The 22,204-nt window shown below is 45.0% G+C and overlaps 1 protein-coding gene across 1 annotated transcript; it reads left to right on the top strand.

Moving 5' to 3' along the window:
• The first annotated feature begins 90 nt into the window (after window positions 1-90).
• On the top strand, window positions 91-22,199 carry TOX4 (TOX high mobility group box family member 4). The gene is made up of 9 exons (XM_010355875.2): window positions 91-206; window positions 417-485; window positions 13,384-13,626; window positions 14,520-14,780; window positions 15,095-15,325; window positions 17,276-17,356; window positions 17,487-18,236; window positions 19,870-20,033; window positions 21,748-22,199. Exons 1-9 carry the CDS (start codon window positions 201-203, stop codon window positions 21,806-21,808), a joined length of 1,866 nt encoding a protein of 621 aa, XP_010354177.1. The 5' UTR covers window positions 91-200; the 3' UTR covers window positions 21,809-22,199.
• Window positions 22,200-22,204: the final 5 nt, after the last annotated feature.

The following is a 22,204-nucleotide window of genomic DNA, read 5'->3' as shown; positions in this document are numbered from 1 at the left end:
CCTCTAGTACTTCTACATGCCATTATCCCTCCAAGCTCCAGGGGGCGATAGGCCAGCGCCTGACTCGCTGCAGCCCCCACGGCGCTCCTTCCAATGAGCAGAGAGTAACGCACGTCCTTGCGGAAGTGACGGCAGTTCGGAGACCAGTGGGGGCGGTGGGAGCGATGAGGGTCTGAGACGGTGGGAGCGGTTGTGTGAAGATGGAGGTAGGAACCTGATAGCTAAGAAGGCTGGCGAGAGAACGCGGCCGACCGGGTTGAAGCAGAGACGGGAAGCCGGGTGGAGAGGCGACTGACGGGAGAGGAGAGAGAGCGGGTTTGGGGAGTGTTGTCAGAATGTCGGGGTCAGAAGCCATCGCTCCAAGCTAATTCCCTGCTCCCCCTAACTTATCCCCGCGGCTTTCTTTTGGTTTCCAGTTTCCCGGAGGAAATGACAATTACCTGACTATCACAGGGCCTTCGCACCCCTTCCTGTCAGGGGCCGAGGTGAGCACGACCTGCCGACGCCGCGGGGGGAGGGCCTGAGGCAGCGGTGGGGTAGGGTGGTGGGGAGGAGAGCACGGACTCCAGGGACGGGGGCTGGGAACCAAGGGCCGCAATTGGTGTTTAGAGAAAAGTGGCAGCTGCTTCTAGAGCCTATGGGGACTATCTGGGGAAGTCTTGGGAAGTTGCTGTCATCAGAAAAGCAAGCTATTGGAAAGAGATAACCTATTTAAAGAGAAATGTGATTCTGGGTTAGAATACAGAGTGAAATTGTCTCCTTTCTCTGGGGAGAAATAACTACAGTGATCTTAAAGGATCGCAGTGGGAAGAAAATTTTTCAGCAGCTGAAGAAATTGGGGTGAGGGGAGGGGCTTACCTAGCAGAGGGTTGGCCGTGGAACAGAATGTGTTCATTCCTGGAACGAACTCTGTTGAAGGGGTCTTTTTAAATTTGTTTCATTTATATTTCCTACTGGTTTTGTTTTGTTTTGAGACAGAGTCTCGCTTTGTCGCCCATGCTGGAGTGCTGTGGTGCGATCTCGGCTCACTGCAACCTCCGCCTCCCGGGTTCAAGCGATTCTCCTGCCTCAGCCTCCTGAGTAGCTGGGATTACAGGCGTGCGCCACCACGCCCGGCTAATTTTTGTATATTTAGTAGAGATATAGTTTCACCATATTGGCCAGGCTGGTCTCAGACTCCTGACCTCAGGTGATCCACCCACCTCGGCCTCCCAAAGTGCCGGGATTACAGGCCTGAGCCACTGCGCCTGGCCTAAATTTACTACTTTAATAAAAAGTTTGTGGTTACCTTTACCTACACGGTGTCAGCTGGTTTTGCTAATGCCGGGAAGAAAGGAAATAACTGCTAGAGAACATAAAAAGAGTTGAGTAGGATATGTGTTTCAGTTTGTCTGTGACTCAGACGTTGGGCACATTACTTCATTGTTGTATGTCACAGTTTCCCCAACTGTCAAACAGCTGTAATAATAGCTTCTTATGCTGTTTTATAGTAGAAGTAAAGGTTGTGATGAAACCCTAAAATATTTGTTAAAAAAATCTGGTTGAGCCGGGCGCGGTGGCTCACGCCTGTAATCCCAGCACTTTGGGAGGCCGAGGCAGGTGGATTACCTGAGGTCGGGAGTTCAAGACCAGCCTGACCAACATGGAGAAACCCCATCTCTACTAAAAATACAAAATTAGCCGGGGTGGTGGCGCATGCCTGTAATCCCAGCTACTCGGGAGGCTGAGGCAGGAGAATCGCTTGATCCCGGGAGGCGGAGGTTGCGGTGAGCCGAGATCGCGCCATTGCACTCCAGCCTGGGCAAAAAGAGGGAAACTCTGTCTCAAAAAAAAAAAAAAAAAAAAAAAAATTCTGGTTGAAATATTGTCATAATATAGATATGTATCACTTGTTTAGGAGAAGCAAAAGAGAATGGTGGAACAGACAAAACTTTCTCTGTTTGAGAAACTGAAGTCTTGAACCACCTGCCATTTTTTGAGGATTTTAAAATTTATTTTCAAAAGTGGTGTGGACCGTTTGCATCAGTTTTTTGTACCAAGAATTGTCAGTGGCTGTCGCATGCGCTTATCCTATAATCCTAACGTTTTCATGGATGAAAATGGGGTTGACAAGGGGTAGTTGCTAGTTTAACTTTTTTTTCTTTCTTTTTTTTGGGGGTGGGGAGGAGGTGACAGTCTCCCTGTAGCCCAGGCTGCAGTGCAGTGGCACGATCGTGGCTCACTGCAGTCTCTACCTCCTGGGCTGAAGTGATTCTTCTGCCTCAGCCTCCCAAGTAGCTGGGAGTACAGGTGTGCACCACCACACCCAGCTAATTTTTTTTCTTTTTTTCTTTTTTTTGTATTTTAGTAGAGATGGGGTTTCATCATGTTGCCCAGGCTGGTCTTGAACTCCTGGCCTCAAGTGATCTGTCCGCCTCCCAAAGTGCTAGGATTACAGGCATGAGCCACCATGCCCGGCGCCAGTTTAACTTTTTTGTTGCTTTATTAGTCTCATAAGCAGGGTAAGTGTGAATCTAGTATGTGGCAAACTTTGAAATGATATAAAACCTAAATCTGGACCCAGCACAGTGGCTCATGCCAGTAATCCCAACTGTTTGGGAGGCTGAGGCGGGAGAATTGCTTGAGCCCAAGAGTTCTAGACCAGGTTGGGCAATGTGATCAAACTCCATCTCTATAAAAAATAATAATAATTAATTTTAAAAAAACAGCCGAGGCCGGGTGTGGTGGCTCATGCCTGTAATCCCAGCGCTTTGGGAGGCCAAGGTGGGCGGATCACGGGGTCAGGAGTTCAAGACCAGCCTGACCGACATGTGAAACCCCATTTCTACCAAAAATACAAAAATCAGCCAGGTGTGGTAGTGCTCACCTGTAATCCCAGCTACTCGGGAGGCTGAGGCAGGAGAATCACTTGAACCCAGGAGGCAGAGTTTGCAGTGAGCCAGGATCGCACCATTGTACTCCAGCTTGGGTGAACAAGTGGGACTCCGTCTCAAAACAAAAACAGCTAAAATGTGCTTGGTGCTTTGCACTCTCAGTTGCCAGTTTCTTCGAGTGAGATCTCCATTTTGAAATTTCATTATTTGAGTGTTGCAAATATCACATTGGACTTATCTGCATGAAATTCCCAATTTCTCCTCAATCAGGTCTCCACAGTTTAAATTTTGTTATTTAGAGTGTTATAAATTTGACTTTGGCCTCATTCATGTGAAAGTGCATTTTAAAATTAAATACAAGTAGCTTTCAAGTTTACCCACGGTTCTTAATTCTCTACCCCGTTTATGAAATTGAACAATCAAGAGCTAACCACATAAAAAAAGTGGTCCCTTTTTGTTTTTGCTTTTGTTTTTGATAGAGACAGCATCTCACCATGTTGTCCAGGCTGGTCTCAAATTCCTAGGCTCAAGCGATCCTCCCACCTCAGCCTCCCAAAGTGCTAGGATTATAGGTGTGAGCCACCATGCCTGGCCCGAAGTGGTTCCTTTTTACGTCAAGAAACCTCCCATGAAGAATCATGGTGTATAGTGAAGAAAAGTAAATTTAAAGTGTTAATAAGTAATATTATAATGAAAAAGAAAGAAACTTTCCAGGTTTCAGTCTGTCCTTTGTTTTTGTTTTTGGGACTTAAGAAATCTTATTTTATTTTGCCAAGAAGCTGATAGCTAAGTTTTAGGCTCAATTTCAGTAGCTTCCTTTTGCCTGAGGCTCCTGTCATTGTTAACAGTTCTCCATTTTCTCATTACAACTTCTACACCTTCCCTCTCCCTTGGTAGTGGTGGTAATGGTTGTTTTATAACTTATTTTAATGGGGTTATGGTTTTATTGTGAGCCATCCCAAATAGATCTTAGAAGTAGGTAAAGGTAATATTAAAAAAAATTCTTTTTACAAGAGAGAAAATTTTTAGAGTTTGCTGACCCTCCCCCAAAAAAATAGTTGCCCATAAAAAGTACTAAACATTTAAAAAATGAATAATTGGTCTCCACTGTAATTAGGAACTTCTTTTCATCAAAAAACATGATTTCATAACAAACAGGCATTCCACAGACTGGGAGAAGATATTTACAATACATATATCTAACTCATATTCAGAATATATCAGGGCCGGGCGCGGTGGCTCAAGCCTGTAATCCCAGCACTTTGGGAGGCCGAGATGGGTGGATCACGAGGTCAGGAGATGGAGACCGTCCTGGCTAACACGGTGAAACCCCGTCTCTACTAAAAATACAAAAAAAATTAGCCGGGCGAGGTGGCGGGCGCCTGTAGTCCCAGCTACTCAGGAGGCTGAGGCAGGAGAATGGCGTAAACCCAGGAGGTGGAGCTTGCAGTGAGCTGAGATCCGGCCACTGCACTCCAGCCTGGGCGGCAGAGCGAGACTCCATCTCAAAAAAAAAAAAAAAAAAAAAAAAAAGAATATATCAAGTATTTATGCAGAGTAAAAGAAAGAATCCAATTTAAAAGGAAGCAAAGGTCAGGCGTGGTGGCTCGTGCCTGTAATCCCAGCACTTTGGGAGGCTGAGGTGAGTGGATCACCTGAGGTCTGGAGTTCAAGACCAGCCTGAGCGACATGGAGAAACCCTGTCTCTACTAAAAATACAAAATAAGCCGGGCATGGCAGCGCGTGCCTGTAATCCCAGCTACTTGGGAGGCTGAGGCAGGAGAATCACTTGAACCTGGGAGGTGGAAGTTGTGGTGAGCTGAGATTGCACCATTGCACTCCAGCCTGGGCAACAGGAGCGAAACTCCATCTCAGAAAAATAAAATAAAAGGAGGCAAGGCCGGGCGCGGTGGCTCAAGCTTGTAATCCCAGCACTTTGGGAGGCCGAGACGGGCGGATCACGAGGTCAGGAGATCGAGACCATCCTGGCTAACACGGTGAAACCCCGTCTCTACTAAAAAACTACAAAAAACTAGCCGGGCGAGGTGGCGGGCGCCTGTAGTCCCAGCTACTCGGGAGGCTGAGGCAGGAGAATGGCGTCAACCCGGGAGGCGGAGCTTGCAGTGAGCTGAGATCTGGCCACTGCACTCCAGCCTGGGCGACAAAGCGAGACTCCGTCTCAAAAAAAAAAAAAAAAAAAAAAAGGAGGCAAAAGATTTGAACAGTCACTTCACAAAAGAAGATGTCCAAATTGCCAGTAAGAGTTGGCAAGGATGTGGATAACTCTTTCTTGTTTTGTTTTGTTTTGTTTTGTTTTGTTTGAGACAGTCTTGCTCTGTCGCCTAGGCTGCAGTGCGGTGGCAAGATCTCGACTCACTGCAACCTCCACCTCCCACGTTGAAGCAACTCTTGTGCCTCAACCTCCTGAGTAGCTGGGTTTACAGGAATTCACCACCACACCCGGCTAATTTTTTTTAGTATTTTTGGTAGAGACCGGTTTTCACGATGTTGACCAAGTTGCTCTCAAACTCCTGACCTCAAGTGATCCACTTGCCTCAGCCTCCCAAAGTGCTGGGGTTATAGCTGTGAGCCACCTTGCCCAGTGGATGTGGATAACTTAATTATTGCTAGTGAGAGTGTAAATTAATTGAGCCACTGGAAAACTAGCAGTACCTACTAAAGATAAACATGCCCCCCTAACCTGTGACCAGGTAAATTCCACTCCATGATATGTACACAACAGAAATGATTGCATATGTTCACCAAAAACATGTTCACAACAACTTTATTCTTAATAGCTTAACCCTGAAAACAACCCAGATGTCTATCAACAGAAAAAAATGGTGTATTTGTGAAAAGGAATACTACACAGAAATAAAAAATGAAATTATAAATGAAGTTGGATAATCTAAACAATGTATTGTTGAGTAGAAGACAGACATAAAGGAGTAGATACTATATTAGTTCTTTTTTTTTTTTCTTTTTCTTTTTCTTTTTTTTTTTTTTGAGACAGAGTCTCGCTCTGTCGCCCAGGCTGGAGTGCAGTGGCTGGATCTCAGCTCACTGCAAGCTCCACCTCCCAGGTTTACGCCATTCTCCTGCCTCAGCCTCCCGAGTAGCTGGGACTACAGGCACCTGCCACCTCGCCCGGCTAGTTTTTGTATTTTTTAGTAGAGACGGGGTTTCACTGTGTTAGCCAGGATAGTCTCGATCTCCTGACCTCATGATCCGCCCGTCTCAGCCTCCCAAAGTGCTGGGATTACAGGCTTGAGCCACCGCGCCCGGCCTTTTTCTTTTTTTCTTTTTTTTGAGATGGAGTCTCACTCTGTCACCCAGGCTGGGATGCCGTGGTTCAGCCTTGGCTCACTGCAACCTCCGCCTCCTGGGTTTAAGCAATTCTCCTACCTAAGCCTCACGAGTAGCTCGGACTACAGGTGCCCACCACCATGCCCAGCTAATTTTTGTATTTTTAGTAGAGACGGGGTTTCACCATGTTGGCCAGGCCAGTCTTGATCTCCTGACCTTGTGATCCACTCGCCTCCTCTTCCCAAAGTGCTGGGATTACAGGCATGAGCCACGGCGCCCGGCTAGTTCATATTTTTAAATGAGGGTCAAGAATAGGCAAAACTGAGCTATCAAAATAGTGATACCTGTTGGGAAGGGAAGGAAGTATTCACTGGAAAGGGGCACAAGGAAATGTTCTGCATCTTTTATCTGGATAGTGATTACTTGGATGTTTGCATATCTAAAAAATCCATTAAGCTATACACTTAAAATTTATGTACCTTACATAAGTTATATATCAATAAAATAAGAAATAGTAATAATTTCAAAAGAGTAGCAGTCCAGAGATAGCATTGCCTGAGATGGAAAGTTCTATGATCTGAAGGCAATTTAATCTTTCTGTTTCTGTTTTTCAGATTGGCTCTAATATAGTGGTATTATGCTTAGAGCACATTGGGGAAATAATTAGGCCTAAAGGTACCTATCCTTCGGTAGGAAAAGTAACTGTAGCATGAGAACTAGTTCATTATTTCAGGCTGAACAGGTAAAATTTTCACTACTACATCAGTTTTTAAGAACAGTTATTTAAATGACCCATAGTACCAGTGTATTGTTGAATAAATAGGTGTTGGATTAAAATAAATTTCTCTAAAATGAATATATAATAAGCTAAAGAAATAGATTGTATGTTTTGGTATCAGAGAATGAAAAAACGGGAGGGAAATGGTATTTTTGATTTTTTGGTTCTCTTGATATTTAAGCATCTTTGCTTATAAACTGTAATACCCAAACCAGCCCCTCCCTCAGAAAGGCCCAGGAATTGAACAGAGGAGGAAAGGAAAGCTAAGTTAGAAGGTAACTGTATATCATGTTCCTGTTTTCTCTTTCTGTGTCCAAACCATTTCTTTTTAATATTTGCTACAGTTTTAGCTTTGTTTTATATTTAACAGTCTAGAATGTGATCTCTTTATGTTGTCCACTAAAATAAAATAAGTTTAGATATTCATTTTTGGATTTTACTGATCATTTGTAGTGAAAGAGATTTTAGTGAATCTCTATTTTTATTATAGCATGTGGTTTACCCTTCTGTATTCTTTTTTTTTTTTAACCCTCTGTATTCTTGATAATTGCAGTTATCTTACTATTCATACTTAAAGGAAGAAATAAAACAGAACCCAGAAAACCACCATGAAAGCCATAGGTACGCCGGGCGCGGTGGCTCAAGGCCGGGCGCGGTGGCTCAAGCCTGTAATCCCAGCACTTTGGGAGGCCGAGACGGGCGGATCACAAGGTCAGGAGATCGAGACCATCCTGGCGAACACAGTGAAACCCCGTCTCTACTAAAAATACAAAAAACTAGCCGGGTGACGAGGCGGGCGCCTGTAGTCCCAGCTACTTGGGAGGCTGAGGCAGGAGAATGGCGGGAACCCGGGAGGCGGAGCTTGCAGTGAGCTGAGATCCGGCCACTGCACTCCAGCCTGGGCGACAGAGCAAGACTCCGCCTCAAAAAAAAAAAAAAAAGAAAAAGAAAGCCATAGGTACTGAATAACAAAGCTTTTCCACATCCCAAGGGGTGGTGTATAGAAAGAATGCCTTGTCGATCCTACATAATGGAATCTCTCCATATCTATATATATATATATTTTTTTTTAATCATTGCCCAGTTCATTTTATGTAGGCATGTCTAATTTTTTAGTGTACAATGAGAACATTCCAGATGGTTTATGAGGGGTAGTCACTTGTGGAACACTGGTCCCTTGTTTTCGATATGAATTTTTATCCTTTTGGGGTTCTCATTAACGAATAGTATCATTCTTTATATCCTGACAAAGTTGCTGTTTTGTTGTGGTAAGCAGAAAAGGGTAGGCATCTTTGCTTTAAAAAGCAATCTGTATCTTAAAAATTTTGGAAACTACCGTTTTACTATTAGTCTAGTACAGTAAATGTTTCCCTTGATCCATGTTCCTATAACTTTTTTTTTTTTTTTGGTATGAGAATTTGGTAAAAATCTTTGTACCTTCTACCTTAAAACTGCTCATGTAAACCTAAACTGAAATATCAGAAAGAGTCATGGACTGGAAGTTAAGAACTTCCACACAATAACAAAAATTATGGGCCAGACACAGTGGCTCACACTTGTATTCCTAGAACTTTGGGAGGCCAAGGTGGGAAGATCACTTGAGTCCAAGAGTTCAAGGTTGCAGTGAGTGATGATGGAGCCATGCACTCAGCCTGGGCGACAGGGTAAGACCCTGTCTCAAAATTAGGAAACAACAAAACAACATACATACATACATGATTTGTATACTACTGAGAAAAGTTCAGTTCTTGGAGAAAGTTTCAGTTTTTCCCATCAAGAACTGCCTGATATTTTTTGTTATTTTTGTGTGTGTGTGCGTGTGAGACAGTCTTGCTCTGTCATCCAGGCTGGAGTGCAGTGGTGTGATCTTGGCTCACTGCAGCCTCCAACTCCCGGGTTCAAGCGATTCTCGTGCTTCAGCCACCCAGGTAGCTGGGATTACAGGTGTGCACCACCACACCCAGCTCATTTTTGTATTTTTAGTAGAGATGGGGTTTTCCACGTTGGCCAGGCTGGTCCCGAACTCCCGACTTCAAGTGATCCACCCTCCTTGGCTTCCCAAGGTACTGGGATTACAGGCGTGAGCCACCACTCCCCGCTGGGAACTGCGTGTTCTTATGCTCCGCATGCTGCTTATGTCTCAGACAAGGACCAAATTTTTTACCATACCAAGTAAAATAGTAAGGAGAAGGAAAATATAGAAATGAAACTATGTGTATCTTTTTGTCTTTTAGGAAATTTTTACAAATGTGATTCACAGAGATTGGGCATTTCGCAGGCATACTTTTTTCTCCCTAGTTTCTGCTAGCTGGAAATTTTCTTTCTAGCAATGTCTTTTTTTTTTTTTTTTTTTTTTTTTGAGACGGAGTCTCGCTCTGTCACCCAGACTGGGGTGCAGTGGCGTGATCTTGGCTCACTGCAACCTCTGCCTCCTGGATTCAAGTTATTCTCCTGCCTCAGCCTCCTGAGGTAGCTGGCATTTCAGGTACCCGCCACCACGCCATGCTAATTTTTGTATTTTTAGTAAAGATGGATGTTCACCATTTTGGCCAGGCTGGTCTCGAACTCTTGACCTCAAGTGGTCCACCTGCCTCGGCCTCCCAAAGTGCTGAGATTATAGGCGTGAGCCACCGCACCTGGCCTTTTTTTTCTCTCTTTTTTCTTTCTTCTTTCTTTCTTTTTCTTTTTTTTTTTTTTTCTTTTAGACATGGTCTTGGTCTGTCGCCCAGGCTGGAGTGCAGTGATGCAGTCTTGGCTCACTGCAACCTCCAGCTCCTGAGTTCGAGTGATCCTCATGCCTCAGCCTCTCGAGTACCTGGGATTACAGGTGTGTGCCACCATGCCTGACTAATTTTTGTTCTTTTAGTAGTAGAGATGGGTTTCACTGTGTTGGCCAGGCGGGTCTCGAACTCCTGGTCTCGTGTGATCCACCCACCTGGGCCTCCCAAAGTGCTGGGATTACAGGTGTGAGCCACTGCTCCCAGCCTAATGTCTTCATTAAACCAGAATTGGCGGCTGGGCGCTGTGGCTCATGCTTGTAATCCCAACAGTTTGGGAGGCCAAGGCAGGGTGATGGCTTGAGTCCAGGAGTTCAAGACCAGTCTGGGCAATATGGCCAGACCCAATCTCTACAAAAAAATACAAAAATTAGGCCAGGCGCGGTGGCTCAAGCCTGTAATCCCAGCACTTTGGGAGGCCGAGACGGGTGGATCACAAGGTCAGGAGATCGAGACCATCCTGGCTAATACGGTGAAACCCCGTCTCTACTAAAGAATACAAAAAACTAGCCGGGCGACGAGGCGAGCGCCTGTAGTCCCAGCTACTTGGGAGGCGGAGGCAGGAGAATGGCGTGAACCTGGGAGGTGGAGCTTGCAGTGAGCTGAGATCCGGCCACCGCACTCCAGCCTGGGCGACAGAGCCAGACTCCGTCTCAAAAAAAAAAAAAAATAAAATTAACCTGGCGTCGTGGCCAGGCGGGGTGGCTCATGCCTGTAATCTCAGCACTTTGGGAGGCCGAGGAGGGCAGATCACCTGAGGTCAGGAGTTCAAGACCAGCCTGACCAACATGAAGAAATCCCGTCTCTACTAAAAATACACAATTAGCCAGGCATGGTGGCACATGCCTGTAATCCCAGCTACTAGGGAGGCTGAGGCAGGAGAATCGCTTGAACCTGGGAGGCAGTGGTTATGGTGAGCCGAGTTCATGCCATTGCACTCCAGCCTGGGCAAAAAGAGTGAAACTCTGTCTCAAAAAAAAAAATTAGCCTGGTGTGGTGGTATGTACCTATAGTATCAGTTACTTGGGAGGCTGAGGTGGGAGAATCACTTGAACCCGGGAGACAGAGATTGCAGTGAGCAAGATTGCACCGCTGCACTTTATCATGGGTGACAAAGGAGACTCTATCTCAAAAAAAAAAAATAAAACTACCAAGCGCGGTGGCCGGTGCCTGTAATCCCAGCACTTTGGGAGACTGAGGTGGGCGAATCACAAAGTCAAGAGATCAAGACCATCCTGGCCAACATGGTGAAAGCCTGTCTCTATTAAAAAATACAGAAATTAGCTAGGCATGGTGGCACACACCTGTAGTAGTCCTAGCTACTTGGGAGGCTGAGGCAGGAGAATTGCTTGAACCCGGGAGGCAGAGGTTGTAGTGAGCCAAAATCACGCCACTGCACTCCAGCCTGGGCTACAGAGCAAGACTCCATCTCAAAAAAAAAAAAAAAAAAAGAACAGAAATGGTCATAATAGAAGAACCTTTCAGGATCTAGAGGAACCTTGAGGACTGTGAGCCCAACACTTTGGAGACCAAGGCAATAGGATCACTGGAGCCCAGGAGTTCGAGACTAGCCTAGGCAACACAGGGAGAGCTTGTCTCTACAAAAAAATTTTAAAATTAGCTGGTATGGCAGCACATGCCTGTAGTCCCAACTACTTGGGAGGCTGGGGCTGGAGGCTTGCTTGAGCCCAGGAATTACAGACCAGCTTTGGTGACAGAGCAAGACCCCATCTCAGAAAAAAAAAAAAAAAAAAAAAGAAACCTTTAGGAACTCTTATTTAAAGAATGCATTGTTCAATTACAAAAAAAAAAGTGGGTACCAATTGAATTTGATCTGAATCAGTTTATATTTACTATGCTATGTGTTAGATTGATAGAATTTTAAGTTTCTAAAATTCCAATTACCTGTGATAATCGGTTGGCGTAGGGGGCAAAGGAATCATTATTAGGATATTATTCATAACAATGGTTAATGATGGTTATTAAGCCATTATATGTATCAGGCAATGTGCCAAGCTTTTATGCATGAAATCTCACTTATCCTCATAATAACCATATAAGGGGATTACCATTGTAATTCCTGTTTCACAGATGAAGAAAACTTGTTCAAGGTCTTGTACCCAGGTCTCTCTGATAGCAGTCTCTTGCTATTATTTATAATTGCCTATTGTTGCAAATGCCACCAGTTAGATTTTGGTGTCAAAACAGAACCATAGCACTTAACATATCTTAGATCATAACTTGGTCTGTTAGCTACATGAGTGGTGGCTTCATTCAGAAGAGAAAGTATGTATTATTATTGACCTAGTTGGACTCAGAGGAAGAGATTGGGTCTTTAGCCAGCTGGAGTAATCCTTTTCCTCTCTTAGAGAGAAGCTTATTCAGCAAGACTAGCATTTTTGGCATTGTTGAGGTTTTCTGAAAATCGTATACAAATGGGAATCTTGGTCGGGCGCGGTGGCTCACGCCTGTAATCCCAGCACTTTGGGAGGCCAGGGCGGGTGGATCACGAGGTCAGGAGATCGAGACCATCCTGGCTAACACGGTGAAACTCCGTCTCTACTAAAAATACAAAAAAATTAAGGCCGGGCGCGGTGGCTCAAGCCTGTAATCCCAGCACTTTGGGAGGCCGAGACGGGTGGATCACGAGGGCAGGAGATCGAGACCATCCTGGCTAACACCGTGAAACCCCGTCTCTACTAAAAAATACAAAAAACTAGCCGGGCGAGGTGGCGGGCGCCTATAGTCCCAGCTACTCGGGAGGCTGAGGCAGGAGAATGGCATAAACCTGGGAGGCAGAGCTTGCAGTGAGCTGAGATCCGGCCACTGCACTCCAGCCTGGGTGATAGAGCGAGACTCCGTCTCAAAAAAAAAAAAAAAAAAAAAAAAAATTAGCCAGGCGTGGTATTGGGTGCCTGTAGTCCCAGCTACATGGGAAGCTGAGGCTGGAGAATGGCCTGAACCCGGGAGGCGGAGCTTTCAGTGAGCGGAGATCACGCCACTGCATTCCAGCCTGGGCGACAGAGCAAGACTCTGTCTCTAAAAAAAACAAAAAAAAAAAATGGGAATCTTTAGTTGTTAACATTATAATTTCTAAAGTGGAGAAGAAATAGGAAACGCTAAGTGCAAATATTTTAGAGGGGGATAAAGTTTCCATGACAGTACATTTTAGCATCTGTTTGAAGGGAACCTAAAACAACAAAGTACAATTGGCTGGCTGACAGCAAATTTCTGTGGCCTAACAGTTTAGTTGTAATAATTGTGAAATAACTGCTCTGGTAGAATCTTTAGAGAGATTTCAAGGATCATAGTAAGCAGGTTATAAAGGCTGTATCCTAAGTAATGGTACTGGAAGAATTTTTCATTAGAACAATAGGCATAATTTAGGACAAAAGAGTGGTAATGGTAGAAAAGATAAAAGAATTGAAAATTGTGACTGATGTTAGCAGCCTTGAATGCACCAAGTGACCAAGGGTATCAGAAGAGAGATTGGTAAAAATAATAGATTCTAAGAAATTGATTATAAAATAGGATCCTAAGCAGAAAAAATTGTACCCCGAGAATCTCTAGTACCCCATTATATTCTTCACTTAGTAGTACGCCATTTCTCCTCTTTTCACTAATTCTTTTCCCCCTTTTTTCCCTACAGACATTCCATACACCAAGCTTGGGTGATGAGGAGTTTGAAATCCCACCTATCTCCTTGGATTCTGATCCGTCATTGGCTGTCTCAGATGTGGTTGGCCACTTTGATGACCTGGCAGACCCTTCCTCTTCACAGGATGGCAGTTTTTCAGCCCAGTATGGGGTCCAGACATTGGACATGCCTGTGGGCATGACCCATGGCTTGATGGAGCAGGGCGGGGGGCTCCTGAGTGGGGGCTTGACCATGGTAAGGGGCAAGACATTGTCAGGCTTACCCCAGCTAACAGGCATGGCATTAGGGGAGACAAAAGTTACTCTATTCCCTACTACACTTGGGTATTACTTGTGTGTCTTCTTGTGGCTAAAGGCTCACCAACAAAGACAATTTCACCTGAATAAATGAAATTTACCATGTAGGTAGATTTTACTTGAAAAATAATTTAAAATTGTATAATGTCTGGTTAGAAAATTATTGTGGTTTTTGGGAAAGTGTTTTCTGCTTTTATTATGACCTTCACATCCTAGGATTCAAATTTGAATGTGATAGCTGGCACGTGGAGGGATTTATTAAAAAATGGTCTGAATCATGTTGAGAAGCCAGCAGATCAGAGCTTTTTTAAAAAAAAAAAAACGTCTGAGTCAAATATAGCATTGTAGATTACTATGTAATATAAATCAGTATGTTGGGCTTCCAGCACATCAAACCAGTAGCACATCTTCACACTCTATATTTGATGCCAAACTTCTGTAATATTGGCCTATTTATGCTGACTGCCTGTGTATTATAATTTTAAAAGCTATTATTTTGGGAGGGTACAGACAGGAAGTTTTTCTTTACTCAATGTGTTGTCCCTACCTATAGATTACTGAATAAGTTCATAGCTCTTTAACTTGTCCAACAGTATGACTTCTCTGATTATTTTTAGTTCTTTTGAGTGCAAAGAAGTAAATTCATTAATTTCTCTACTTTTTTAAAAAGCTTATGTTTTTATTTTCATTTTTGAAGACAATTTATTTTATGTTTTGTATTTTAAATGATACAATCTGGGTAGGCAGGGAATTTATAAGCTATCTTAAATTTAGGGGGGGAAAGTGGTGTTTTTTTATTTAGTGTTTAATTAGTCCTTCTGCTTCTCTCAGGACTTGGACCACTCTATAGGAACTCAGTATAGTGCCAACCCACCTGTTACAATTGATGTACCAATGACAGACATGACATCTGGCTTGATGGGGCATAGCCAGTTGACCACCATTGATCAGTCAGAACTGAGTTCCCAACTGGGTTTGAGCTTAGGGGGTGGCACCATCCTACCACCTGCCCAGTCACCTGAAGATCGTCTTTCAACCACCCCTTCACCTACTAGTTCACTTCACGAGGATGGTGTTGAGGATTTCCGGAGGGTGAGGCATTCCCTACCAAAATCAATTCTGCTGTGATATTCTGGGGTAAAATTCTTGGGATACAGAGCTTAATCAGTATTCTTTAGCCTTGCCATGCCATCTCCTCTGCTCTTTTCTGGGTATGGGGTTCCACCTCCCAATTTCCAGTTTATAATTCTCTCAAACCCTATTCTTACTGGTTCTCCATACTTGACCAGTGTCTTTTAATGCTATTTCCATGATTTTTAGCATTTCTGAAAATTCCATACATGTGGCTAGTTTCCAGACATAATACTTGTCATCATCCATTGTGTAATTCTTTTTCTGTCTTACAGCAACTTCCCAGCCAGAAGACAGTGGTGGTGGAAGCAGGGAAAAAGCAGAAGGCCCCAAAGAAGAGAAAAAAGAAAGATCCTAATGAACCTCAGAAACCAGTTTCAGCATATGCTTTATTCTTTCGTGATACACAGGCTGCCATCAAGGGACAGAATCCTAATGCCACTTTTGGTGAGGTTTCAAAAATTGTGGCCTCCATGTGGGATAGTCTTGGAGAGGAGCAAAAACAGGTGAGCAAATGTTGAGGAACTAGTAGTGAATGTTCCAGAAGTTTTTAAAGAGATAAAAATAGAGGTTTTGTTTTTTCTTACATGTCCTTATCTAATATCAGCTGTTAATGACACTTAAATATCATCCTTTGTCTTAGAAGTTGCAGCCATACACTGACTCCAGAAAACCTATTTAAAATTTTTTTTTTTTTCTTTTGAGACAGAGTCTCGCTCTGTCGTCCAGGCTGGAGTGCCAGTGGCGCGATCTTAGTTCACTGCAAGCTCCGCCTCCTGGGTTCACGCCACTCTTCTGCCTAAGCCTCCCAAGTAGCTGGGACTACAGGTGCCCACCACCACACCGGGCTAATTTTGTTTTTGTATTTTTAGTAGAGATGGGGTTTCACCATGTTAGCCAGGGTGGTCTCGATCTCGTGATCTCACAATCCGCCCATCTCGGCCTCCCAAAGTGCTGGGATTACAGGCTTGAGCCACTGCGCCCAGCCCCAAAAATATCTTAAATAATGTGTGGAAGAAGCTCTGGTAGGGCCAAGCCCTTTCATCTTAAATTGCACACTTCTGCTTAGTGACAGTGAAGGGCTAAGGGCTAATCACAAGGATAGATGAGTGAAACCCTCTAGTTTGTTCTTGGCTTTTGTTGTGCTGTTTGTGGTGGTAGTATTTAGCTTTACCTCCTAAGCCCACACAGTAATAATTTTACTGTAAGAATTTAAGAATAAACCCTGGCATGGTGGCTCACGCCTATAATCCCAGCACTTTGGGAGACCAAGGCAGGCAGATCACTTGAGGTAAGGAGTTCGAGACCAGCCTGGCCAACATGGTAAAACCCCATCTCTACTAAAAATACCAAATTAGCCAGGCGTGCTGTGCTGGTGGCTGCCTGTAGTCCCAGCTACTCAGGAGTCTGAGGTAGAACTGCTTGAACCCGGGAGGTGTAGGTTACAGTGAACTGACATTGGGCCACCTGGGGGACAAGAGAGAGGGTGAAACTCCATCTCAAAAAAAAAATTTTTTTTAAATGTGATAAGAGGGCCAGGCCCAGTGGCTCACACCTGTAATCCCAGCCCTTTGGGAGGCCGAGGAGGGCAGATTACTTGAGGTCAGGAGTTCGAGACCAGCCTGGCCATCATGGTGAAACCTTGTCTCTACTAAAAATCCAAAACAAGCCAGGCATGGTGGTGCACACCTGTAATCCCAGCTACTTGGGAGGCTAAGACAGGAGAATCACTTGAACCCAGGAGTCTAAATCCAAAAAAGAAAAAGAAATTCAAAAAAAGGCCAGGTGCGGTGGCCTGGGAGGCAGAGCTTGCAGCGAGCCAAGATCGTGCCACTGCACTCCAGCCTGGGCAACAGAGCAAGACTCTGGCTCAGAAAAAATAAAATAAAATAAATAGTAGCTATTCTTGCCAGACTCCTGTTGATTGGTTGTCTTTCAGAGGTATGCTCAGTGGAGTGAGTCTGCCATACAGGTTGTCTTGACTGTTAGCTTTCAGAATTGTATTCACTGATAGGGGTTGTCAGTGATTAGACTAAGATGAATTGTCACTCATTGATAAATAATACAGAACTATCAGTCTTCCCTAGGAGTATGGGGAGTCCTTTTTTTTTTTTTTTTTTTTAAGTCTCTTTTGGCCGGGTGCGGTGGCTCAAGCCTGTAATCCCAGCACTTTGGGAGGCCAAGACGGGCGGATCATGAGGTCAGGAGATCGAGACCATCCTGGCGAACACGGTGAAACCCCGTCTCTACTAAAAAATACAAAAAACTAGCCGGGCGTGGTGGCGGGCGCCTGTAGTCCCAGCTACTCGTGAGGCTGAGGCAGGAGAATGGGGTGAACCCGGGAGGCGGAGCTTGCAGTGAGCTGAGATCCAGCCACTGCACTCCAGCCTGGGCGACAGAGCAAGACTCCGTCTCAAAAAAATAAAATAAAATAAAATAAAGTCTCTTTTTTGCAGGTATATAAGAGGAAAACTGAGGCTGCCAAGAAAGAGTATCTGAAGGCACTGGCTGCTTACAAAGACAACCAGGAGTGTCAGGTAAGAGGGATAGGGTAGATGAATATTTAAACCAGTAAGAAGTTTTTTGGAACTATTTGTTAGCAGTTTTAAGAAGTAAATACAACCAAGTGATTGATTGATTGATTGATTGATTGATGTCTTCTTTTAGGCCACTGTGGAAACAGTGGAATTGGATCCAGCACCACCATCACAAACTCCTTCTCCACCTCCTATGGCTACTGTTGACCCAGCATCTCCAGCACCAGCTTCAATAGAGCCCCCTGCCCTGTCCCCATCCATTGTTGTTAACTCCACCCTTTCATCCTATGTGGCAAACCAGGCATCTTCTGGAGCTGGGGGTCAGCCCAATATCACCAAGTTGATTATTACCAAACAAATGTTGCCCTCATCCATTACTATGTCTCAAGGAGGGATGGTTACTGTTATCCCAGCCACAGTGGTGACCTCCCGGGGGCTCCAGCTAGGCCAAACCAGTACAGCCACTATCCAGCCCAGTCAACAAGCCCAGATTGTCACTCGGTCGGTGTTGCAGGCAGCAGCAGCAGCTGCTGCTGCTGCTTCTATGCAACTGCCTCCACCCCGACTACAGCCCCCTCCATTACAACAGATGCCACAGCCCCCAACTCAGCAGCAAGTTACCATTCTGCAGCAGCCTCCTCCACTTCAGGCCATGCAACAGCCTCCACCTCAGAAAGTTCGAATCAATTTACAGCAACAGCCACCTCCTCTGCAGATCAAGAGTGTGCCTCTACCCACTTTGAAAATGCAGACTACCTTAGTCCCACCAACTGTGGAAAGTAGTCCTGAGCGGCCTATGAACAACAGCCCTGAGGCCCATACAGTGGAGGCAACTTCTCCTGAGACTATCTGTGAGATGATCACAGATGTAGTTCCTGAGGTGAGCCTTTGATTTTAAGTCTTTCCTCTAGTCTAGTGGAAATGTATAAAAACATTTTTGGTTGACCAAATAAAAGTGGGGGTTGCTACTGGCATTTAATGCCCAGCAACCAGGAACACAAAACATCCTGCAGATGGGATTTCCTTGCAACAGTGACTTGTCTTACCCAAGGTACCCATATTGGTGTTTTTTTTTTTTTTTTTTTTTTTTGAGATGTCCATGCCCAGGCTGGAGTGCAATGGTACGATCTCGGCTCACCACAACCTCTACCTCCTGGGTTCAAGTGATTCTCCTGCCTCAGCCTCCCGAGTAGCTGGGCTTACAGACATGTACCATCATGCCTGGCTAATTTTGTATTTTTAGTAGAGATGGTTTCTCCATGTTGGTCAGGCTAGATTTGAACTCCTGACCTCAGGTGATCTGCCTGTCTCGGCCTCCCAAAGTGCTGGGATTACAGGTGTGAGTCACTGTGCCCACCCTGTTTTTTTTTTCTTTTTTTTGAGACGGAGTCTCGCTCTGTTGCCCGGGCTGGAGTGCAGTGGTGTACTCTCGGCTTACTGCAACCTCCACTTCCTGGGTTCAAGTGATTCTCCTGCCTCAGCCTCCCGAGTAGCTGGGATTACAGATACTCGCCACTACACCCAGCTGATTTTTTGTATTTTTAACTAGAGACAGAGTTTCACCGTGTTGGTTGGGCTGGTCTTGAACTCCTGACCTTGTGATTCGCCCGCCTCGGCCTCCCAGAGTGCAGGGATTACAGGCGTTGAGCCACCGCGTACCCCCTAGTGTTTTTAGTGAGATACATGAAGATAAGGACCATTCCTTAACTAAGCAGAGGCCACTAGTTCAGCTGGACAGGATATAGCCTAAACAGTTATTTTTCAGAGTTGTTTACCCAAGGATCTTAAACTTTGGACATATAAAGCTTTTCGTTTATCCTGGGTCTTAAGTTCCTTAGCTTGATGTTTTAAATGTGTGTGGGGCAGAGGGTATAGCCAGAAAAATTTAATTGGTTCATACCATTGTTTTTTAAAACACATAAATATGGTCGGGCATGGTGGCTCACGTCTGTAATCCCAGCACTTTGGGAGGCCAACGCAGGTGCATCACCTGAGGTCAGGAGTTCGTGACCAGCCTGGCGAATGTGGTGAAACCCTATCTCTACTAACAATACAAAAAATTAGCTGGGCGTTGTGGCAAGTGCCTGTAGTCCCAGCTACTCAGGAGGCTGAGGCAGGAGAATGGCATGAACCGGGGAGGCGGAGCTTGCAGTGAGCCGAGATGGCGCCACTGCACTCCAGCCTGGGAGACAGAGCAGGACTCTGTCTCAAAAAAAAAAAAAAAAAAAAAAAAGGCACTACCTCTTTATTCCCTCTACTTTACTTGACTAGCCAGGCTTAAGGGGGAAAAAAAGCATTACCACATGCCCACCTTTCTCCTGATGGGAAAAATCTTCCGTCATTCTGCTTGGCAAAGTTCTGAAGCTAGACTGTTGAGGGGGAGACCAAGAACTCACCTTCTCCAGTTTTACCCCCAGTGTGAGGAATTGTAATACCTTTTGCTTCATTGGTTTCAACTAGCTAGCTAGGCAGGGAGCAATTTAATCCACTTTGGTACTCTCTTGCTCTCACAGGTTGAGTCTCCTTCTCAGATGGATGTTGAATTGGTGACTGGGAGTCCTGTGGCACTCTCACCCCAGCCTCGATGTGTGAGGTCTGGTTGTGAGAACCCTCCCATTGTGAGTAAGGACTGGGACAATGAATACTGCAGCAATGAGTGTGTGGTGAAGCATTGCAGGTGAGCTTACAGTTCCCCCTTTTATAATTCAGATACTGGTGAATTAATTCTTTTGGGAAACATGGTAATCTTGAGCATAAAATCAGCATCTCAGTGTCACCTTACCTTAGGTAGAGTAGGTTGCTGTATATCTATCTGGTCTACTAGAAAAGCTCCCCTGCTTAAGAGCTTCCATTTGCCACATAGCCAAAGATGACGTAATCAGCAGTTCACATTTTTCAGTTACCACATACCTCTCTATGCTCTTTAAAAATATGATAATACATTAGGCTGTTAGTGTTTGCAAATGTTAGCTTTTCAATCCTTAGTGCAAATCAGACTACTTAGGGAATTAGAATTTGGGGAGAAATGGTAAGTGGAAAGTAGCATATGATAATTTGCAATTTGTGAGGGAAATGGGGAGAAGTTTGGAAGATTTTACCCCCTCCCCAAATTTCCCTGGGAATTATCTATAGCTGTAGGACAAGGCATTTCTATTTCCTATTTCAAAAACTCTACAGTAAATTAGCATTGCCTCTACTTCTGACTTTTTTTTTTTTTTTTTTTTGAGGCGGAGTCTCGCTCTGTCGCCCAGGCTGGAGTGCAGTGGCCAGATCTCAGCTCACTGCAAGCTCTGCCTCCCGGGTTTACGCCATTCTCCTGCCTCAGCCTCCCGAGTAGCAGCTGGGACTACAGACGCCCGCCACCTCGCCCGGCTAGTTTTTTTTGTATTTTTTTTAGTAGAGACGGGGTTTCACCGTGTTAGCCAGGATGGTCTCGATCTCCTGACCTCGTGATCCGCCCGTCTCGGCCTCCCAAAGTGCTGGGATTACAGGCTTGAGCCACCGCGCCCGGCCTCTACTTCTGACTTTTAAGCCCACTGTTCTTATATATTCTCACCATAATGCTGCAGGAAATTATCTGGGAACCTATTTGCTTAAGACCGATAAAAAAAATCCAGCTGGGCCAATGTGGTGAAACCCCATCTCTCCTACAAATACAAAAATTAGCTGGGCATGGTGGCGGGCGCCTATAGACCCAGCTACTCAGGAGGCTGAGGCAGAAGAATCTCTTGAACCTGGGAGACGGAGGTTGCAGCGAGCCAAGGAGATAACGCCACTGCACTCTAGCCTGGGCAACAGTGAGACTCCGTCTCAAAATAAAAATAAAAATACATCCTGGCTAACACGGTGAAACCCCGTCTCTACTAAAAAAAATACAAAAAACTAGCCGGGCGCGGTGGCGGGCGCCTGTAGTCCCAGCTACTCGGGAGGCTGAGGCAGGAGAATGGCATAAACCCGGGAGGCGGAGTTTGCAGTGAGCTGAGATCCGGCCACTGCACTCCAGCCTGGGTGACAGAGCGAGACTCCTTCTCAAAAAAAAAAAATAAAAAATAAAAAAAATAAAAATAAAAATAAAAAAAGATAAAAAGAATGTAGCGACTGGGCGTGGTGGCTCACGCCTGTAATCCCAGCACTTTCGGAGGTCGAGGCGGGTGGATCACGAGGTCAGGAGATCGAGACCCTCCTGGCTAACATGGTGAAACCCCGTCTCTACTAAAAATACAAAAAATTAGCCGGGCATGGTGGCAGGCGCCTGTAGTCCCAGCTGCTCGGGAGGCTGAGGCAGGAGAATGGCATGAACCCGGGAGGTGCATCTCAAAAAAAAAAAAAAAGTGGGCTGTAATTCTGTTTCAGTTTGTGTATAATTGTTTGTGTGTCTTTTTCTCTCTTAGGGATGTATTCTTGGCCTGGGTAGCCTCTAGAAATTCAAACACAGTAGTGTTTGTGAAATAGTCCTTCCTGTTCTCCAAGCCAGTGAAGAGTTATCTGCTGGGAACATGTCCGAGAGCCTGTTTTTGAAACACAAGCTGGGCTTCTGGTAGTGCCTGATCACAACCTATGATGGCCGTTCATGTTTCACCCCTTTTCCTTCATCAGAGGCCAGGCTATGGAGCAGGGCCACTGAATTTGCTGCAATCTGGAGATGCTTTTTATTTTCAACCACAAGCAGAAATACCAGTGGTAATAGCAGAGGAAAGGGTGAAGGGAGTAGGGGCAAGCAAAGCATAGATATGGTAGGGGTGGTGGTGGGGTTGAAGAAACTTGTTGGTATAATTGTCATAGGACTTGCCTAAAATATTATTAAAATTACAGGAGTGTACTCAGCTTTGAGCCTAGGAGAAAACACCA

Source organism: Rhinopithecus roxellana, chromosome 5 (assembly GCF_007565055.1).
Source record: "Rhinopithecus roxellana isolate Shanxi Qingling chromosome 5, ASM756505v1, whole genome shotgun sequence".
Classification (NCBI taxonomy): Eukaryota; Metazoa; Chordata; class Mammalia; order Primates; family Cercopithecidae; genus Rhinopithecus; species Rhinopithecus roxellana.
This window is presented reverse-complemented; position numbering and strand designations above follow the sequence as displayed.